This window comes from Anopheles merus, chromosome 3R (genome assembly GCF_017562075.2).
Source record: "Anopheles merus strain MAF chromosome 3R, AmerM5.1, whole genome shotgun sequence".
Taxonomy (NCBI): Eukaryota; Metazoa; Arthropoda; class Insecta; order Diptera; family Culicidae; genus Anopheles; species Anopheles merus.
Window position 1 is genome coordinate 887,800 of NC_054084.1, and position 17,201 is coordinate 905,000.

The 17,201-nt window shown below is 49.2% G+C and overlaps 5 protein-coding genes across 7 annotated transcripts in view; 3 read left to right on the forward strand and 2 right to left on the reverse strand.

Moving 5' to 3' along the window:
- Positions 1-9,645, reverse strand: part of LOC121595540 (transcription factor glial cells missing 2-like) — a 49,070-nt gene extending 39,425 nt beyond the window's left edge. The window contains exons 1-2 of the mRNA XM_041919580.1: positions 9,555-9,645; positions 9,414-9,487 (exon numbers count right to left, since the gene is read on the reverse strand). Coding sequence (XP_041775514.1) covers positions 9,414-9,425 — 12 coding nt within the window. The 5' untranslated portion in view covers positions 9,426-9,487; positions 9,555-9,645. The remainder of the gene's footprint in view (positions 1-9,413; positions 9,488-9,554) is intronic.
- An 88-nt stretch (positions 9,646-9,733) lies between these two features.
- Positions 9,734-13,278, forward strand: LOC121595539 (trifunctional enzyme subunit alpha, mitochondrial). The gene is made up of 4 exons (XM_041919579.1): positions 9,734-9,843; positions 9,937-10,068; positions 10,626-12,246; positions 12,322-13,278. The coding sequence occupies exons 2-4, from the start codon at positions 9,996-9,998 to the stop codon at positions 12,941-12,943; spliced, it is 2,316 nt and encodes a 771-aa protein (XP_041775513.1). The 5' UTR covers positions 9,734-9,843; positions 9,937-9,995; the 3' UTR covers positions 12,944-13,278.
- A 155-nt stretch (positions 13,279-13,433) lies between these two features.
- Positions 13,434-14,650, forward strand: LOC121595543. The gene has a single exon (XM_041919585.1). The coding sequence runs from the start codon at positions 13,545-13,547 to the stop codon at positions 14,475-14,477; it is 933 nt and encodes a 310-aa protein (XP_041775519.1). The 5' UTR covers positions 13,434-13,544; the 3' UTR covers positions 14,478-14,650.
- On the reverse strand, positions 14,633-16,904 carry LOC121595542 (isocitrate dehydrogenase [NAD] subunit beta, mitochondrial). Of its 2 annotated transcripts, XR_006005190.1 has the most exons (6): positions 16,697-16,904; positions 16,497-16,541; positions 15,826-16,410; positions 15,545-15,754; positions 15,118-15,475; positions 14,633-15,055 (listed from the first exon to the last, which is right to left on the reverse strand). XR_006005190.1 is itself a non-coding variant. In XM_041919584.1 (5 exons), the coding sequence occupies exons 1-5, from the start codon at positions 16,736-16,738 to the stop codon at positions 15,245-15,247; spliced, it is 1,113 nt and encodes a 370-aa protein (XP_041775518.1). In that variant the 5' UTR covers positions 16,739-16,904; the 3' UTR covers positions 14,633-15,244. The 2 variants fall into 2 exon arrangements, 1 of the variants encoding a protein (XP_041775518.1); XM_041919584.1 differs by having other exon boundaries at positions 14,633-15,475.
- Positions 16,905-17,187: 283 nt separating this feature from the next.
- The window catches only part of LOC121597844, a 1,168-nt gene continuing 1,154 nt past the window's right edge, over positions 17,188-17,201 (forward strand). For both annotated transcript variants that reach the window (XM_041924021.1, XM_041924020.1), the window contains exon 1: positions 17,188-17,201. This exon is cut by the window's right edge and continues 162 nt beyond it. The gene's annotated coding sequence lies outside the window, so the exon portion shown is untranslated.

The window sequence follows — 17,201 nt, forward strand, 5'->3', positions numbered from 1 at the left end:
GACAACACCTAAAGCTGCGCCGAAAAAAAAGGCCGTGAAAAGCGAAATGGCAGAGACAGAAAAACACAACCCAACACCAACTTTCACCATAATCCCACGGTTTTTCCACCTCGGTCTGTGTGCAGGGGTTGGTATTTGATTAATTTGATCCGTACGCCCCTGCAATTAAGTAGCAAAACTACCAGCAATCGGGGCGAGAGAACGAGAGCGAGTGAGAGAGCGCTGCTAAACAGCTAACATACGTTAAATGAAGTGAACCTCATGTAGTCCTTCAACGCCGCCGTGGACATCCCTTTTTCCCAACCCAACCGTTTCGTGGGATGTTTGCAGGTCCTGTCCTGAAGAGCAGTTACCGCAGAACGGATCGCGCATCGGCATACCCACGCCCGCCCGTGTATGCCTTTTCCAGTGGAAAATTAACGCACTAGAGCTGTTGATAAGAGGGCAAAAGGCTTGGGCGAGGGAGAGTGTTTGAAATCGAACGCCCGAATCTGAAACCAACGGGACCTCATGACGTTCACCCCACTGATGGTAGAACACACAAACAAACAGGGCTGAACGATGTCATTTATCAAAACAATATTTATATTTCTATTATGACGCTTGCCTTGGGAAGACACTACGACAGCTCGATGACCGCAGGGACGTCAACCAGCCCCTAGAGACAAACCGCGCTTCACCCTGGCAAGAGAAATGGGAAAGCCTTTTTTCCTCCCTGAACGGATTTAGAGTGCCGGTAATCGAAGCCGGGACGCGTGCGCTGATCTATTTTTTGCACAAATTGTCATCCCCATCCCCCAGGGGTATTGAGTGTCGGCGCTGGAGTAGGTTAGGAAAAAACTAATTTGAATACAAATCCGTTTTTTGTACAACCAATTTTCCAGTGCCTTCGAAGGAAGGTTGGGCGCGTTTAAAAGCGCGCATTAATCACCGTGATTTGCATACATTATCGATTGCCTGTGCGAGTGTTTAGTGGCACGAACGGTGCACTACAGTGGAAGAGTGCTTCGATGGATTCGATTACAGAAAACGGAGTCAGTACGCGTGCCTTCGACTTTACGTTTTCCTCCATTAGCTTTATTAGGGCTGCACACAATAAACGCGGAAAAGCGGTTCGACGCGTTTGGAGTGCGTGCATAATTAAAAGAGCAAACATATATCATCCCCGTGTCAATGCGAGGCTTACATGTGTTATGCAAATTAGCTCGAAAAACGCATTGATCGCAACACGAACCCGACTCCCTTTCGCCCTCGGGTTTACTGCTGAGGCTTTGCACGGAGGGTTGCTGACCGTTGTTTTGCTAAAAATGTTGCCAAAATACGGCCGAGCGCAGGGGCTTGGAAACTGGGTACACGATGGCTGGGTATGTATAAACGAAGCAACATTTCATTTTTCTGACAGAAATGGGAAATAATTGCTCAATTGCTCGCAGAAAAACTCAAGCTCGCTAATGAATGCTGCCGCGCTGGGCCTCTCTTAACGGCAAAACGATCAGTTTCGCTTAATTGGGTGTAGGGTGCGATGCTTAGGTGTAGTAAGTGTTTTGTTGCGCTGAATGCGTTGATATAAATCAGTGATGTCACGAAAGAAGCAATATGAATATTTTAACAAAACAATGTTTACGTAATTATATCAAAATTTCAACTATTATAAACACTCGAGTCTCGTGTATTAAAAACAATAAAGCCTCTTTTCAAAACCTGTTCTAGTAGGGAAAACAAAGAATCGGAAGATTTAAGAACTCAAAATATGGAATACCGTACATTGCTTCTTAAGTCCTTTCACTAAGAACTCTTCATGTTTATGAAAATTATTTCCTTCTCATAATTAAAGTGATCGTAAGTAGCGCCTATCCAAGCGGCACCCTTAAAAGAAACTACCCTCAGCTAAAGAAAACCGTACCACCCAGCAAGCTCCCAGAACCCATGGCTATCGATTTCAAACGTTTGACAAGCGAAAACATACACACGATCATTCCCTTCTATTTCTGCAACAAATTCGTTGCATTTGGGCGCCATAGCTGTGATGCAATTTCGGCACAAAACACGCATAATTCCATCCGACCGTGTAATGGTGCATGATACAATCGCAATAAAACTCCACAAGAGCCCTCCAATGGCACAATGGCTTAAGCAGGCCTCTCGCAGACCTACGTCAGTTGATGTCTCAAGACAGAACCGGGACCGCTGCCGGTTGAGCCCTCCGCGACCAGCAGTATCCTAGGCGACACAAGCATTCGGAACCCTCTCAACGCACAACTCCTCGATTGTTCTACAAGAATGGGAAGAAATTGCTCAATCTTAAACGCACGATCTCCTCTCCTTTTCGTACTCGTAGAGCCACGCCAGGGGCTATCGAAAGCAACAGAAACGGAGTGCTGCTGGAATTTGCTACTGTATCACATGTCCTTCCGGCCAGGCCGGGAGTCGATGTATGGAGCGGAGCCCAGGGGCGGGTGACTTTCAAGAGGTTATTGTTCTCTCGGTGCCCTACACAGTGTGCAGGACCTTCCGGGGTCTGACGGAAGGTCGCCTTGGCAACCGAGTTTGACACTATCGCTACGAATTATTCACGCACTCGTGAATGCGGTGAATAGTCGCGTGAAACGGATAGAGTTCCAGCGGGGGCATACAGAGGGAAGGAAATCTCTACCGAAAACACAGTTACGGCAGTTAAAACATGTCGGACGGTTTTGTGGTCTTTTTCTACATCCACAAGGATGGATGTAGCGTTGTAGATTCAACAGCTAAAGTTTGCTATCCGCCAGGAAGGGCCCAGGAAGGGCTGGTGGCATAGTCCGGGGGAAGATTTTATTGCAGATAATAATTTGTATTCGGAAATGTTGCCTCCAGAAATGTCGTGCTTTTTTTGCTTTGCTGTTGACTTGTTTTGAGCTTCTTTGTTGATGCAGTTTGAGCATTTCCCATCCACTGGTGTTTGGGTGAAGCGCCAAAGCCATGTGACTATAAAACAGTTGTGGCTGGGTTTAGTCACCATAGTGACAACACGTGGAAACTCCTGTTTGGGATGTTGGTACATTCATTATGGAACATTTCGTTCTGGAGATCATATCTCTCCCGAGAAGATTTTTTAATGTGAAAGAATGTTTCTTCGGAGAAGCTAGCCATCTGCAATGTTGAAGATATTGGCATGTTTTTAATACCTATATTACCATTAATTTCTCGTAATGTCCTTTCATAAATCTTTCATTTTCCATACTCATCAATCGTTCAGACGTCACATCAAACTGCATTTGAACTGATGGGATGTTCCGCTATTCTATCCCTGTGACTTCTCACCTCTCTTGTATGTCCCTGCAATGACTCGTTTCAAGTGCTTGTATAAAGCTTGTTTAGGCCGTTCAAGAGGCACACGCCAACGGGCAGCTTATCCCTCGCCGAACACCCAACCAGAAAAAGAAAACACGCTAAACGACGGCTGATCCTGTTGCCTGATGCTTACCAGGACCACCAAGGGCTGGATGTGTTCAATTAGAAATCATTGTACTGTCACCAGACTTTGATGGATGAGGCTTGACGGGTTCTTCCGCACAAAACCCGATCGGGCGAGTGTGTGCGAAAGTGCCATCAAAAGATGGCACAAGGCAACGTGAGCCTGTGTGCGTGCGAGTGTGCGGCTTATTAGCTGCCTTTCTTCCGGTACATGGGAAGCATAGAGGTGTGAGCACTTTCCAGCTATTGCTGCTGGTTCGAGTGAGACACACAAAAACAAATCCATGTCAAATGCCAAGTGGCAATTGAACACCGGTTTTCGGAGCTTACAGCCGGCCGAAAGGCTGGTGGAAAGTCATAGCGGTTGAACTGGGTGTGTGTCACCACGAGACCACTCTTCGGAGGCTCCTTCATGTGGCGTGTCAGGGACGGCACGGTCATTGTTACAATGACACACATTTCCAGCCCTATGATCAACCGTTACTGCTCCGACCACGCTTAAAGCATCAACTGGCCCCAACGAACCTCAAACACGCAACACTCAACTGCGAATGAAAAAAGTCCTTCTTTACGATAAAACAATCCCAAAAAAAAGATCCAAAAAATCTCCGCTCATAATGGGATGTGCCTTAACAAGCTCGACAACAGGAGGAAAACAATTGGGAAAAATAATCATCTCTCGCCTCCGGGAAGCCGGGGGCCGCGGGTGACGGAAAAGGGGAACCGATTCTTCAGCCGCCACTACATAATGACTTCATTTTGTCCAGTACTACGGAGTAATTTGCGTTGATTGTAGCCCGATCGTTCCAGGGCGAGGCAAAGTAAAAGCAACATTTAAGCGCACCAGTCGCTGCCACTGGAGCAGGCGCAAAAGGTCGAGCAAAAGGGGAAAGCTTATGTTGCTCGCATTTAAATCGTCCCGCGAGCCGATTCGCTTTGCATGCCACTGGCGGAATTGTCGGCCTCGTCGGGTTGGGCACTCCGAGACTGAGCGGAAAATGACCGCTAATCAGTGTCGCTAACAGGTCACGGTTGCGCGTTTTGTGGTGCTTTATTTCGATAAACTTTCCGCACGTATCATTTGACGGAGTTCAATCATGTAAAGGGCCGATTTCCCTCCGTGCCTTCTCCTTAGCACATCATCAAAGAAATGCGATGTTCATCATGAGATCCCCCAAAACTGCCCAACAATCCTTCCCATGCCCTCCTTGCAGTTTTGCGTTAATCGTTTGCCGCGAAAATTGAGTGTTTGTTTTTGCACCGTTTGCAACGCCAACGAGGTGGAGTAGCCGAGAGATCCGCTGACCATCCCTGGCAAGTGCGGCTGTGCCGCATATTCCAGACCGATTACTCCTGCCTGAGCATACATCCTCGAGCGAAGATCGGATCGGACAGGGCCAAAATCGCACGCAATCGCCTCCAAGGTGCGTGTTGTTGAATGTGTCGAAGGGACGCCTCCAAGAGAAACAAAAGAAAATCGAACGACTCGTTGCACGATTCTGCGTTGCGTTTTTTCTTTTGAGAGGGAGTCATTTCGTACGCAAACTGAACTGCAAGCGCCCGGGAATGGCCGTATGTTGACAGGCTGCTGCTGTTGCTGCTGCACCTTCCTTTCTCTCTCTCTCTCTTCGACGTTCGATAATTATCAATATCGTTAATGAAAGTGCACTGCCGAATGGTGTGCAATTATGGCCAATTTGTGTCGGGTTCTGTGTGTGATAGGGTTGCGCTGGCGGGGCAGATAGTCGACGGTACAGGGCAGGTAGGTTCGTTGTGCAATCTGTGCTTCATTTTTGTTCCGTATTTACTTTGGCTAATTTAAGGAAATTATGATTGATTGGATTTTTAAACGATACGCCAAGTAGTTGCTGCTTTGGTATGTTGAGTAAGTCGAAAAAGGCTTTTGAAATTGTTTGGAAGTTGTGAAAGTTTTGGTAGTAAGGAAAGAAAAGCTTTAAAACGTTCTCTAGAGACATATTGAAACAGATGAAATGAGGTTAGATTAACTCAACCGACCGATGTCAGCTACTGTGTATACAGTATAGAATTTATAACATCGGAAAGTCATTGTCCCAATACTTTTAACGGTCCGGAAGAGAACGGGATGTACATTGTAATTCCTAATTCTCACCAAACTGCCATCTTTTGTAGCGCATTTGCAGCATCTACGAATTTTATGACTTTATACCATCATACTGTGTATTAAGTTGCCACGGAAACGCTTGTAACCCTTCCATCCAGCAAGAATGTTGCCAGATCTCCTACCGAGACAGAGCGTTATCTCCCGTAAATCACTCTCAGCACGATCAAAAGCGATCCAACCTAAAAAATGGGGCGCCCTTTCCGTCGGAAAGGAAGCTGCAACTCGTGTCCTTTCGGAAATGAAAGAAACAACAACCAACACCAAAAAACACACTGAAAGCATGCTCCTTGAGACGCGCCAAGAATAAGCGTCAACTAAAAAAAAACACACACACACACCTCAGCCCCTTCACTCGATGGTGTGAGAACTGTAAAAAGCGCCTCACGACGCGCCACCGTCGTTCGCCCTCCGCAATTATGCTGCATTCTTTGGCTCTCTCTCCCTCCCTCTCTCTCTCTCTCTCTCTCTCTCTCTCTCTCTCTCTCTCTCTCGGGTCTTTGCTTTGCTGATTGCGGATTGAAATCAATCAAGATAAAACGCTATAAAAGTCGCTACCGTGTAATTTCCGTGCGTGCATATCACATTTTTACGCTTCCCATCTTCGAACGAACGTCGTTGTCGTCGTCGTTGTCGGTGTGCAAGGAAATCCAGTGCGCAAGCAGTGCGCAAGGAAAACAGCAATTCGAAGGGGTCGTGGATTTAAGAGATCGGGAGAGTACAGTGAGGTTCTGATTTTGCTACATGTGTTGTAACACAGATTTACTTAAATTCGGCAAACAAATACCGGCAACAGTTGAAGAAATCACTATTCACGCAATCCCAACACGCACTGTAACACTCAACAGCAGGAACGATTAAACGCAGTAAATGAACCCATCATTATCCTTTTCTTTGGCTCTGCCTTTTATCCCTTTTCACAGCTCCTTGGGTGCGCGAAACGTTTGATCAGGTTCCAATCGTCGGGGTTTCTCTGCACGCCGTGTGTGTCTCCGCCTTTGGCCCACTTTTGTAACGCTACTGTTTGCATCTTTTCGTGAAGGGACAGAAGAGCGCTTGTCCCTTCGTGTTCGCAAACTCCCTCCAAACAACAACAGGAAGGGTGCGACAATCTTCACAAATACACACACACACACACACACGGCACTGTTGTTATTCCCGGTGCTCCGATTTGTTATGGACACTTTTCCGGGCGCGTAAGGCACGCAGGGTGTGCAGAATTCAAACCCGAAGACACCCGTGTCCCAAGGTGTCGATCATTTCCAACACAACAGCCAACTGGGTGAATGGATTGTGTCCTTGCGAGCGGGATACCAAAATCCCTACACCCCTTTTGGCAAAGGGTGCGCGGTTGCATTTGACGAGGTGTTAATTCAATCAACCCCTCCTGCCGGGCGTAAAATAACCATTGGCGCGGGTAAGAACTTCCGGCGGAACTGGAGGCGGAAAGGAAGCAGGGAGGGTAAATAGAGCAATAGAAGGAATCGGAGATCAATGCATTCGAGTGGCGCGAATTTCTGTGTTGCCGAACGTTTTGAAGGACACGTTTCGCGTGATTCGACAGCCGTTAAACGAATATTTCCTGTGCTTTAGTGGAACGGAAGTAGCGAAAGGGGTGCAAAAAGAAAGCATCGGCGCGGTCCGGTAATCCGTTTAGTGGATAATTTTCTGGTCGCTTTATTGCCCAACACAATCGCATGGCAATTCCCATCACATTTCCCGGGGCTGGACATGTACAGGATCAAAATAATCCACCCATGATGATGTCGGACGACGTATGCTGGAAAAATGCGCAATTCAAGTGGGAAAAAGACATTAAAAAATGGAAAATTTAAAAATTCGCCACAAACGGCTTCGCTTGACGGTTGGGAAAGATCAGACAGGATAAAGGATTTAATCGGCACGTGAGTGGCGTGAAGTGGAATAATCGATTCGAATTGAAAACCCATTTTCCCACACATACACACACACACACACACACACACACACACACACAGACACGGCCAGCTTCAAAAAGGGGATGAAGTTGTTTTGCGTTTGGAAAATGGAAAATCGTGCAATATAGATTATGGACTGTGACAACATGGAGAGATTGATGGAAATGATTGCGGTTGGAGTAAAGACGGAGAAAATAAATGTGTAAAGAGTCTGAATTTTGAATTTTAAAAACTATGTTAGCAATAACTTGAAGAGATAAAATGCATCTGTTCATCAATAATGTTGCAAAGCAGCATCACCAACTACGTAGCTCTATTCGAAGCCACAATCTTTCCATAAGCTCATGAAACCAATCTCAACATCCGCACACCACCCCGCTGTCGCACGAGTCATTGTCCTTTTCCGAAGCACAACGGTACCCCTTACCGCAAGCTAATGTAATTATCCTTCCATTTACCGGTGCTTATACACTCTCAGTCTGCCCGTTTCTCCCGCTTTGTCTCCCAAATTGCGGTAAAGGCAGCTGAATCGAAGTGTTGATCGAAAACCCATCCATCTCGCTTCCCATCCGTTCTATCTGAAGCAGGAGCGCGCGAAGGGAAACGAAAGAATTCAGGAAGGCATAGACTCAACGGTGCGATATGAAGGAAAGAAGGAAGGAAGGCAGGGAGTGTTTGTCTGTACGAGAGACACACGAGAAGACACGCTCACACAAAAAGGTACAAATGATAGCAAACAACGGCAGCATCGCTCGGGAATAGCGGACACTCCCTTAGTTCACTCCCCCTTATTTTTTGGTAAGCACCACAATAATGGGAACATCAAACGCCACTCGTGTACAGGGAGGAAGGATATGCTCGTGACAAAGCGTTGTAATACCAAACATCAACATCAACAAACCGGGCGGGCAGGGTAAAAAGGGCAACGAGCGCATCCCTTCTATTGTCTCTCTGTCTCTCGGCGGCTCCCCCTTCGCTTCGCGCGGATTGTTTGCGTACCATCGGTTACACAAGTATCGGATGCCACCGATTTCCACCCCGTTTTCCACCGACCGCCCGCCTCCGGGTAGGCGGGGGCATTTAACGTGCGACCGATAATCTATTAGATCAATATTAATTCAGATATAATGAAATCGGATGCTTGCGATCGCTCGAGCGGAAACGCTGTACGTTGCACGGAAGTACCAATCATCAGCACCCCCGCGTGTCCTCGGTAGATGACTCCGACATTGTGAGCGCCTTTTCTCTCTCTCTCTCTCTCTCTCTCTCTCTCTCGCTTATCGGCCGCAGTTGATTAGGTGTCGTGTTTCTATGTTGCAGGGCGTAGTAAGTTTTATGCTCTCAATCATCCTGTCTCTGGAGCGTGCCAATGATGAGAGACCCAATGCATGACCGTTGGGGGAGGCTGGAGAGTTTTAAAAAAGGACTTGCCGGGACAATGTGCGCACCGGGAATTTACTTCTATTTGTACAGCTTGTCGTCAAGCTTCGATTTGAATTTGTTGTGCAAATATTTGTATTTACTTTGTGCTTCTTTCGACCCGAATTCGTGTAATCCCGGATGTAGTCAGATGTGCTTTAGGAGAGAAGAAACAGGCACTACTGTTTCTAAGCCATCATTAAAAGAATGAAGAGCTGCTGACGGGAGTGAGAAAAACTTAACCTTTTGATCTAATTTTGGATTAATTGCTTTCAACTTCATTTGTTGGGAGGATTTTCGAGAATTTCACAAAAAGAATACCAAGTTTAAGGTTATGTTCCAGAGTACAACAGCCGACAGCAGACGTTTGGAGCCGTACTTTTTGGAATCGTTTTCCTCTGACGAATCGAAAGCAATTCTTTTTGTGCTTAAACAGTATGAAATATTGATTTAATACAACTTACCGTGCATTTCATAACAATCTTTGCCGTTACTGTATCTCAACAATATGCTGATCCGACGCCATCAGCCGCCATCACTAAAAAGTTGAATAATTTCAAGCGTCTGAAAAAAAATCATCACTTACGGGACTTGATAAAACCTACCTGTTGCCGAAGCCGAGTCGGAATACCAAAAATTCAACTGCATATCAAAGTCTGCTTTTCCAACGATACATTTTCAAACGGTAAACATAAACATCTGTTCGAGAGCTGTCAAACGAAGCGGACACCGCATGACAGTAGTGTGCAATCTCGCTAAACCGGTGGCTGTATAAGTTCATGGAACCAGCCGGATAACCGAGAGTTTAATTTTATACACCGCGGCCGTCGTAGGACCGAAAGTTGAAGCCATTTATTTTATTTATGTTCGTTTTGTCCATAGCTTTTTAGAAAAGTAAGTTACAAGAGTGCGGTCCGTTTTGCTGTCTCGGTCTCGTACGTATTATTAATCGACCGATTGTGTATTTCCCCGCTTACTCTCCTACAGGCTTCGGATAGGATTGTGAGGAAGCTATCAGCGGAGAAAGTGCATAATAAAAAACGAAGATGGCCAGCGTAAGACTGATCGGTGCGGCAATGCAGCGAAATGTGACCTTTGGACAGGCGCTTCGACTGAAGGGTAAGGATTACATATTAGTCTCCGTCCGTGTCCGGCAGGCGAAATCACGACGGTGTCTTTTTGTTTTATCGGCGGTTCGGGAAGATTCGTGCTAATCGCGACGGGGATTGTGACACGTTGGACTTTGCCCGACACTTAGCGGTGCGGTTCGTGCCAATCCCCGGGAAGGGGGTGGGGTAGCAGGCTGTTGCGTGTGCTAGGGGGTGCATAAACATGACTCGGAGCTTCCCTTCAGCTCTCTCACACACACACATGCTCCCGCAGATAGACGTATCACGGGGTGTATATGTGTGGATTATGAAGGGCGGATGGTGGTGTTAGTTACGACTACCGGCCACCGTCTGTCCATTTTTACAGCTGATAAGTTGGCTCGCGAGAAACATTGAAACTCGTTATGAAATCAGCACCGATTTCAAAACAATCTCCTCTAACCTGTGTCGTTGATTTTCTGCTGATACCCGCGGGGAATCGGGAAGAGTTAGCAACACCGCCATAACACGGAAGTGTATTTTTATTCCTACTCTTATTTTACCCTCCCGGTTTTCTTTCCCATCCAGCACTTCAATCGCAAATGGCCATGCGGTATCTGGCCACGGCAGCGCCGGCCGGCAAGCACATGAAGACACGCATGGTGGACAATGTGATGGTGATCACGCTGGACTCGCCCGGTGTCAAAGTGAACTCGCTAAATGCCGAGGTACAGTCCGAGTTCGATGCCGTCCTGCGCGAGGTGGAAACAAACCCGGCCGTCAGCTCGGCGGTGCTGATCTCTGGCAAGCCGGGCTGCTTCGTAGCCGGTGCCGACATTACCATGCTCGAGCAGTGCAAAACGGTCGAGGCGGCAACGAAGGTGTCACACGAGGGCCAGATTCAGTTCAGCAAGCTGGAGAAATCCCGCAAACCTGTGGTGGCCGCCATCAACGGCGTTTGCTTGGGTGGAGGGCTAGAGTTGGCCCTTGCCTGTCACTACCGAGTAGCGCTTAAGGATAAGAAAACGGTCGTAGGATTGCCCGAAGTGATGCTGGGTTTGTTGCCCGGTGCTGGCGGCACTCAGCGACTGCCAAAACTGACCTCCATCCCAACCGCATTGGACCTCGCCCTTACCGGCAAGTCGGTAAAGGCCGACAAGGCGAAGAAGCTGGGAATCGTGGACATGCTGGTGAACCCACTAGGTCCCGGACTGAAGCCAGCCGATCAAAACACACTCGAGTACCTGGAAAAAGTGGCGATTCAAGTCGCGAAGGATCTTGCCTCGGAGAAGCTGAAGGTAAACCGCCAAAAGACTGGCTTGGTGGCCAAGGTGACCGACTTTGCGTTCGGCATCGAATGGGTCAAGAACAAAGTGTTCGAGAAGGCACGCGAACAGGTGATGAAGATGTCCGGCGGTCTGTACCCGGCTCCGCTCAAGATTCTGGACGTGATCCGCGTCGGTGTGGACAAGGGACAGGAAGCCGGGTACGAGGCGGAGCGTAAAGGATTTGGCGAACTGTCACAAACGCCCCAGTCGAAGGGTCTGATCGGCCTGTTCCGTGGCCAAACCGAGTGCAAAAAGAATCGCTTCGGCAAGCCGGCGAACCCACCGAAAACGATTGGCGTGCTGGGAGCGGGTCTGATGGGTGCCGGTATCGTGCAGGTCAGCATCGACAAGGGATATCAGGTGATAATGAAGGACACGACGGAGGCGGGACTGGGTCGCGGTATCGGCCAGGTCCAGAACGGTCTGCAGGGTGCGATCAAGCGCAAGCGCATCAGTGCGATCGAACGCGATCAGATCCTGTCGAACCTTACCTCCACGCTGAGCTACGAACCGTTCCGCCAGACCGATATCGTGATTGAGGCCGTGTTCGAGAACATCGACATTAAGCACCGCGTCATCAAGGAGCTGGAGCAGGTGGTGCCGAAGCACTGCATCATCGCCACGAACACGTCCGCTATTCCGATCACGAAGATCGCTGCCGGCAGTTCTCGACCGGAGAACGTCGTCGGCATGCACTACTTCTCCCCCGTTGACAAGATGCAACTGTTGGAGATTATTACGCATCCGGGCACGTCCAAGGAGACGGCGGCGGCTGCCGTCGAGGTGGGCCTGCGACAGGGCAAAGTGGTCATCACCGTGGGTGACGGACCCGGTTTCTACACGACCCGCATCCTCTCGACCATGCTGTCAGAGGCAATCAGGTAAGACAAGCGTAGTGTTAGTGGCTAGTGGTTCATTTGACAATCAGCTCACTTTTACCTCTTCTTCATCGACAGACTGCTGCAGGAGGGTGTCGATCCGAAGGATCTCGACAAGATGACCAAGACGTTCGGATTCCCGGTCGGTGCGGCCACGCTAGCGGACGAGGTCGGTATCGATGTGGGAGCGCACATAGCCGTCGATCTGGCGAAGGCGTTCGGCGACCGGTTCTCCGGTGGCAATCTGGGCGTTATGGAGGACCTGGTTAAGGCCGGCTTCATGGGACGCAAGTCGGGCAAGGGTGTGTTCGTGTACTCGGGCGGTCGCAGCAAGAACCGTGAGGTGAACCAGGACGCTCTCGCCATCATGAAGCAGAAGTACGCCCTGCAGTCGCGCGGTGCTAACAGCGTGGAGGACATGCAGCTGCGCATGGTTTCGCGCTTTGTGAACGAAGCCGTTCTCTGCCTGGAGGAGAAAATCCTGGACAGCCCTCTGGAGGGAGATGTTGGTGCCGTGTTCGGTCTGGGCTTCCCGCCATTCACCGGTGGACCGTTCCGCTGGGTGGACCAGTACGGTGCGGAACGTCTCGTCAGCAAGATGCGCTCGTACGCCGATCTGTACGGTGCTCCGTTCGTACCGGCCCAAACCCTGCTCGACATGGCCAAGGACTCGAGCAAGAAGTTCTACCCGAGCAAGTAAGAAGACAATCGCTAGCTAGGAAAGTTTATCGTCGTTATCGTGTATCATCAGTGACCAACATCATCGATCATCCCTCCCCTATTCGTGTATCGGACCTGTTAGCTCTTAAGTACGTAAGAAAGAAAGCATTATGTTCTTGTATAAGTCTAGTGTTCCAATTTTCTGGATCACGGATCGTGTTAATAACGTCCCCGGGCTCGATGCTGATATGACATACTGTATCGCACTCGCGTCTCTTGTGTAGCATAAAAAGGATAAATGTTAGAGCTCTATCTTTTGTTTGGTTTGCTTTCTGTTACTGCATTTTATAAATAAAAGTTATTATTTACAACACATGCAACTGTTTGTGGAGCCATTGGTCGACATTCCGAAAACTGGGTGATGGCGCCATTGAAAGCGCGACTCACCTTCGCGTCACGTTACCATGTTAGTAGGTCGTTGGTAACGTTAGTGATGTGGAAAAGGCTTTTTTATTTGTTGTTTCTTTACGTAAAACCGACATAGCAACCATTGTTTTAGGGCCATCCAATCATTCCAGTTCAGTGCGCGAAAAGCAGGAAGCTTTTGCTCTTCCCAAAAATAGGGCGCGAAAAATAGAAAGATGGCAATTTCGTGCTTGAAGAACTCCAACTCCAACTCCGCCGAGAACACGTTCCTCTACACGCCGTGCCACTGTCCGGCGGAAAAGCTACTGCGCCAGCAGCAGGTCCGCTGTGAGAAGCCTCGCATGCCCCACCGGGTGTCGCGAAGAACGCAATACCTGGCCAAACCACGCAATGCTCGCGGCAGGTACGAAATAAGGGCCGTGAACCGTAGCACCAAGCAGACGGAGCTGTGTCGCTCGTACAAGGAACCGTACGCCTCGAAACGCATCCAGCAGCTGGCATTGCCGCACGTGCGGAAGCTGGTGGCCGCTCAGCAGGAGTACCGTCGCTTTATCGCCCGCCGCCAGCAGGACCAGCTCGAGAAGCGCATCAAGAAGAGCATCTTTACCGTGTACAGTCGGCTGGCGAACGTGCAGCTGCCGGCGGTCGACAAGCTGAAGGGCATGTCAGCGGACGAGTGGCAAAAGCATCAGGACTGGCTGGTACGCAACGCCCAACCGAAGCAGGCTCCCGCGCCCGAACCACCGAAGCGCGAGCGGAAACCGTTGGCCGCCTTGATCGGGCGTATCGATAGCTTGTCGGAACCACGGTTCGCTCGCAAGAAGTTTGCCGGTCAGGAAAAGCCTGGACCGGCCGCCAAACCGGGCGCTCTGAGAGCGATGGCATCCGATCACGTGACCAAGCTTGCGGAACCGCTCGAGCGCCGCAAGCGAGCGAAGGGTGTTCCCGTGGAGGATACACGGTTGCCGGAAAACGTGCTTAAAGCGGTTGCCTCGAGTCGAGTGGCAGAGTTAGCCGTTGCAAAGTCGTATCGGAATGTGAACAACGAGTACCGCGATAAACCGTTCACGGTGGAACCGAATGCGCTGAAGGCGAAGCCGAGCGACCGCATCCTGGAGCTGGCGAAACCGAAGAAGGTGAAAAAGTAGGGATTTTCTGGCTCCTTCCAGTACTGTTTCAAAAGTTTAACATTCGAACAAGCAAAATAGGCAAAATTATTTATTGTGAAGCAAAATTTGACGGCACATGAGGGCATCGTTCTTACGTTTCTAACAGAAATGAAGCAATAAGAGTTGTTGAGAAGTTGCTTTACCAACCGGTACACACACTGTCGCGTGTTTCATTTATTATTATTCGATGACTCGTCATTTACTAGAAACCTACAACGGCGGCAATGGCTATTATTAGTGCTACCTTTGCTCGTCTGGTGGTTTTAGGGAGCGGCTTGTCTTACTTTTCGCGTAATACTCTCGAACGTAGCCGAACAGCTTTTCGATGGCATCGTAACTCCTGACTGCGCGTCGTCCTCTTCTACTTTGGTAGGTTCAATAAATAGGGGGCTAAACCGTTGTTTTTTAAAAACATGTTCCACTAGACAAAAGTTTATCAGCGACATTTTGCATTCATTTAGAGGGGCGGTAAAGATTTGCGAAGGTGGCGAAAAACAAATTTAAAGAACAGGTTCAAATAACTTAGAGCTTGATGACCCCGCCGGGGGAGAAAGATACTGTAAAGAAAGATGGCAAAAGTACAATCGTGTGTTTCCGCAGGACTGAGTAGGGATGGTACTTGGGGGTAGAAGTAGTAGTAGTAGTAGTAGTGGGGTGGGAAAGGTAGGTCAATTCGTACTGCTTCCGGTAATTTGTAGCTCTCGTCAACCCAACGCTTCTTCGGGAGCATTGCATTGCATTACAGCTTATCGCAGATTGTGAATGACAGCCTGGGTGAACTCGTTGGTCGTGTTCTGACCGCCGAGATCCTTGGTGCGGACCTTGCCGGCGCGCAGCACGTTCTGCACCGCCTGGAAGATCATCTGGCTGTATGGCAGCAAGTTCACGTGGCGCAGCATCTTCGACGAGCACAGCAGCATGGCGGTCGGGTTGGCAATGTTCTTACCAACGCCCTCGGCGAAAGTGTGGCGTGCACCCTGGGGGAGTGAAGAAAAACCATCGATTAGGTCTCTGTTTTGCTAATCGTTCCACAATCCACAACTTACTGGCTCAAAGACGGCATGCTCGGCAGAGTAGGAAGCGCCGGCCACAACACCGGCACCACCGACCAAACCGGACGCGATGTTATCGATAATGTTGCCGTAAAGGTTCGGCGCCACCATCACGTCGAACTGGTTCGGATTGCTCACGAGCTGCATGGTCGTGTTGTCGACGATCATCTTCTCGAACTGAATTCGCGGGTAGAGTTTAGCGATCTGGGATGGAAAACCAGCACACAAATAATGACTAACTGATAATGGACTGCATTTCTTGTTCCTATACCTACCTGTTCGCATTTCCTCATGAACAGACCGTCACCCAGCTTCATGATGTTGGCCTTGTGCACGCAGGTGACCTTCTTGCGGTTGTGCTTGGTCGCATAATCAAAGGCAAACTTGGCAATGCGAGCCGACTTCTGGGCGGTTATGACCTTCAGGCACTCGATCACGCCGGGCACGGCTTCGTGCTCCAGGGCCGAATACTCGCCCTCCGTCTGCTCGCGGATGACGACCGAATCGATGCCCTTGTGGCGCGTATGCACTCCCTCCAGGCTCACAACGTGCACCACGTTCGCGTACAGATCGAGCTCGTTGCGCAGCTTCATGTTGAGCGTTTCCAGCTCGCCGGTGCGGCTAAAGTCGGGCGTTGCCAGGATACCCTTCAGGCACACCTTGTTCTTGTTAATGGACCGGACGACATCGTCGAGCGGAGCGCTGAGCGTCGGGTTCACCTCCGACAGGAAGAACGTCTCGAAGTCCACCGGCACGTCGGCGGCCTTGAACACTTCCTGCACCGAGTACACCAGCTCCGGGCCGACGCCATCGCCGGGAATCAGGGTGCAAGTGATGCGACCCTCGCTCTTTCCCTGACGCTGGAAGATGTGTACCGAGGGGTAGTGGCGATGCAGATAAACGTTAATCATAAATACTTGTCGCACGTGATGGTTGCGTTACTTACCGGATTCTGAGCTACAGCCGTCGAATGGATACCACGGCAAGAAGCCTACAAATAAAACACAGATTAGTGATTTCATTCCACTATATCCTCCTAGCCGTCGTCTCGAAAACTAGAACACAGCGAGACACGGAGGTGTTACATAAACATTGGCCAACACAAATTAAATGTCCCCCAAAAGCGGGTCACCCACGACTACCCACCTGCACCAGCGTTTTGGCCACATTGCGAGCAATGAACGACATTCTGCCACCACGGATGAATATACCAAAACGGTTGCCTTGCTGGGCCTTGCTAGCCGCGAAGAAGTTCTGCTGCTGCCGAGGGAAAATACAGCACGGTCCTTATTTTTTGCGGCGCGCAGAACGAACGAAGAGGAAAAAGCGAGAAAATTGCCTGAAAATCCTGGTGCCAAGAATTTTGACACCGGCAGAATGTCATCCAAAGGGGGAGCTGTCACATTCGTAGAAATAATTTTAAAATATGCATCTAAGCTTCTTTTTCAAAACATTGAATATTTCTGTTTATTTCAATTAATACGGCTAACGATAGGAATCAGTAAAATCAATTCTAAAATATAAAAATAAGTTTAATTTGCCGGTACCATTTGTGCTGGCAGTTGCATGCTGTCAGTTTGGCGCTGTCAATTGGCCGCATTGAGCTGTCACACACCGGAGGCAGTTGTTTATTTACATCCCATGCGGGAGC

What these genes read in the sequence shown, in the direction of transcription:
- LOC121595539 (XM_041919579.1), top strand. Translation starts at nt 9,996, where the DNA reads ATGGCCAGCGTAAGACTGATCGGTGCGGCAATGCAGCGAAATGTGACC. An exon ending in ACAGGCGCTTCGACTGAAGG is followed by an intron (nt 10,069 to 10,625) that starts GTAAGGATTACA and finishes TTTCCCATCCAG; the next exon opens with CACTTCAATCGCAAATGGCC. An exon ending in ATGCTGTCAGAGGCAATCAG is followed by an intron (nt 12,247 to 12,321) that starts GTAAGACAAGCG and finishes CTTCATCGACAG; the next exon opens with ACTGCTGCAGGAGGGTGTCG.
- LOC121595543 (XM_041919585.1), top strand. Translation starts at nt 13,545, where the DNA reads ATGGCAATTTCGTGCTTGAAGAACTCCAACTCCAACTCCGCCGAGAAC.
- LOC121595542 (XM_041919584.1), bottom strand. Translation starts at nt 16,738, where the DNA reads ATGTCGTTCATTGCTCGCAATGTGGCCAAAACGCTGGTGCAG. An exon ending in TCATGAGGAAATGCGAACAG is followed by an intron (nt 15,755 to 15,825) that starts GTAGGTATAGGA and finishes TTTCCATCCCAG; the next exon opens with ATCGCTAAACTCTACCCGCG. An exon ending in AGCATGCCGTCTTTGAGCCA is followed by an intron (nt 15,476 to 15,544) that starts GTAAGTTGTGGA and finishes TCACTCCCCCAG; the next exon opens with GGTGCACGCCACACTTTCGC.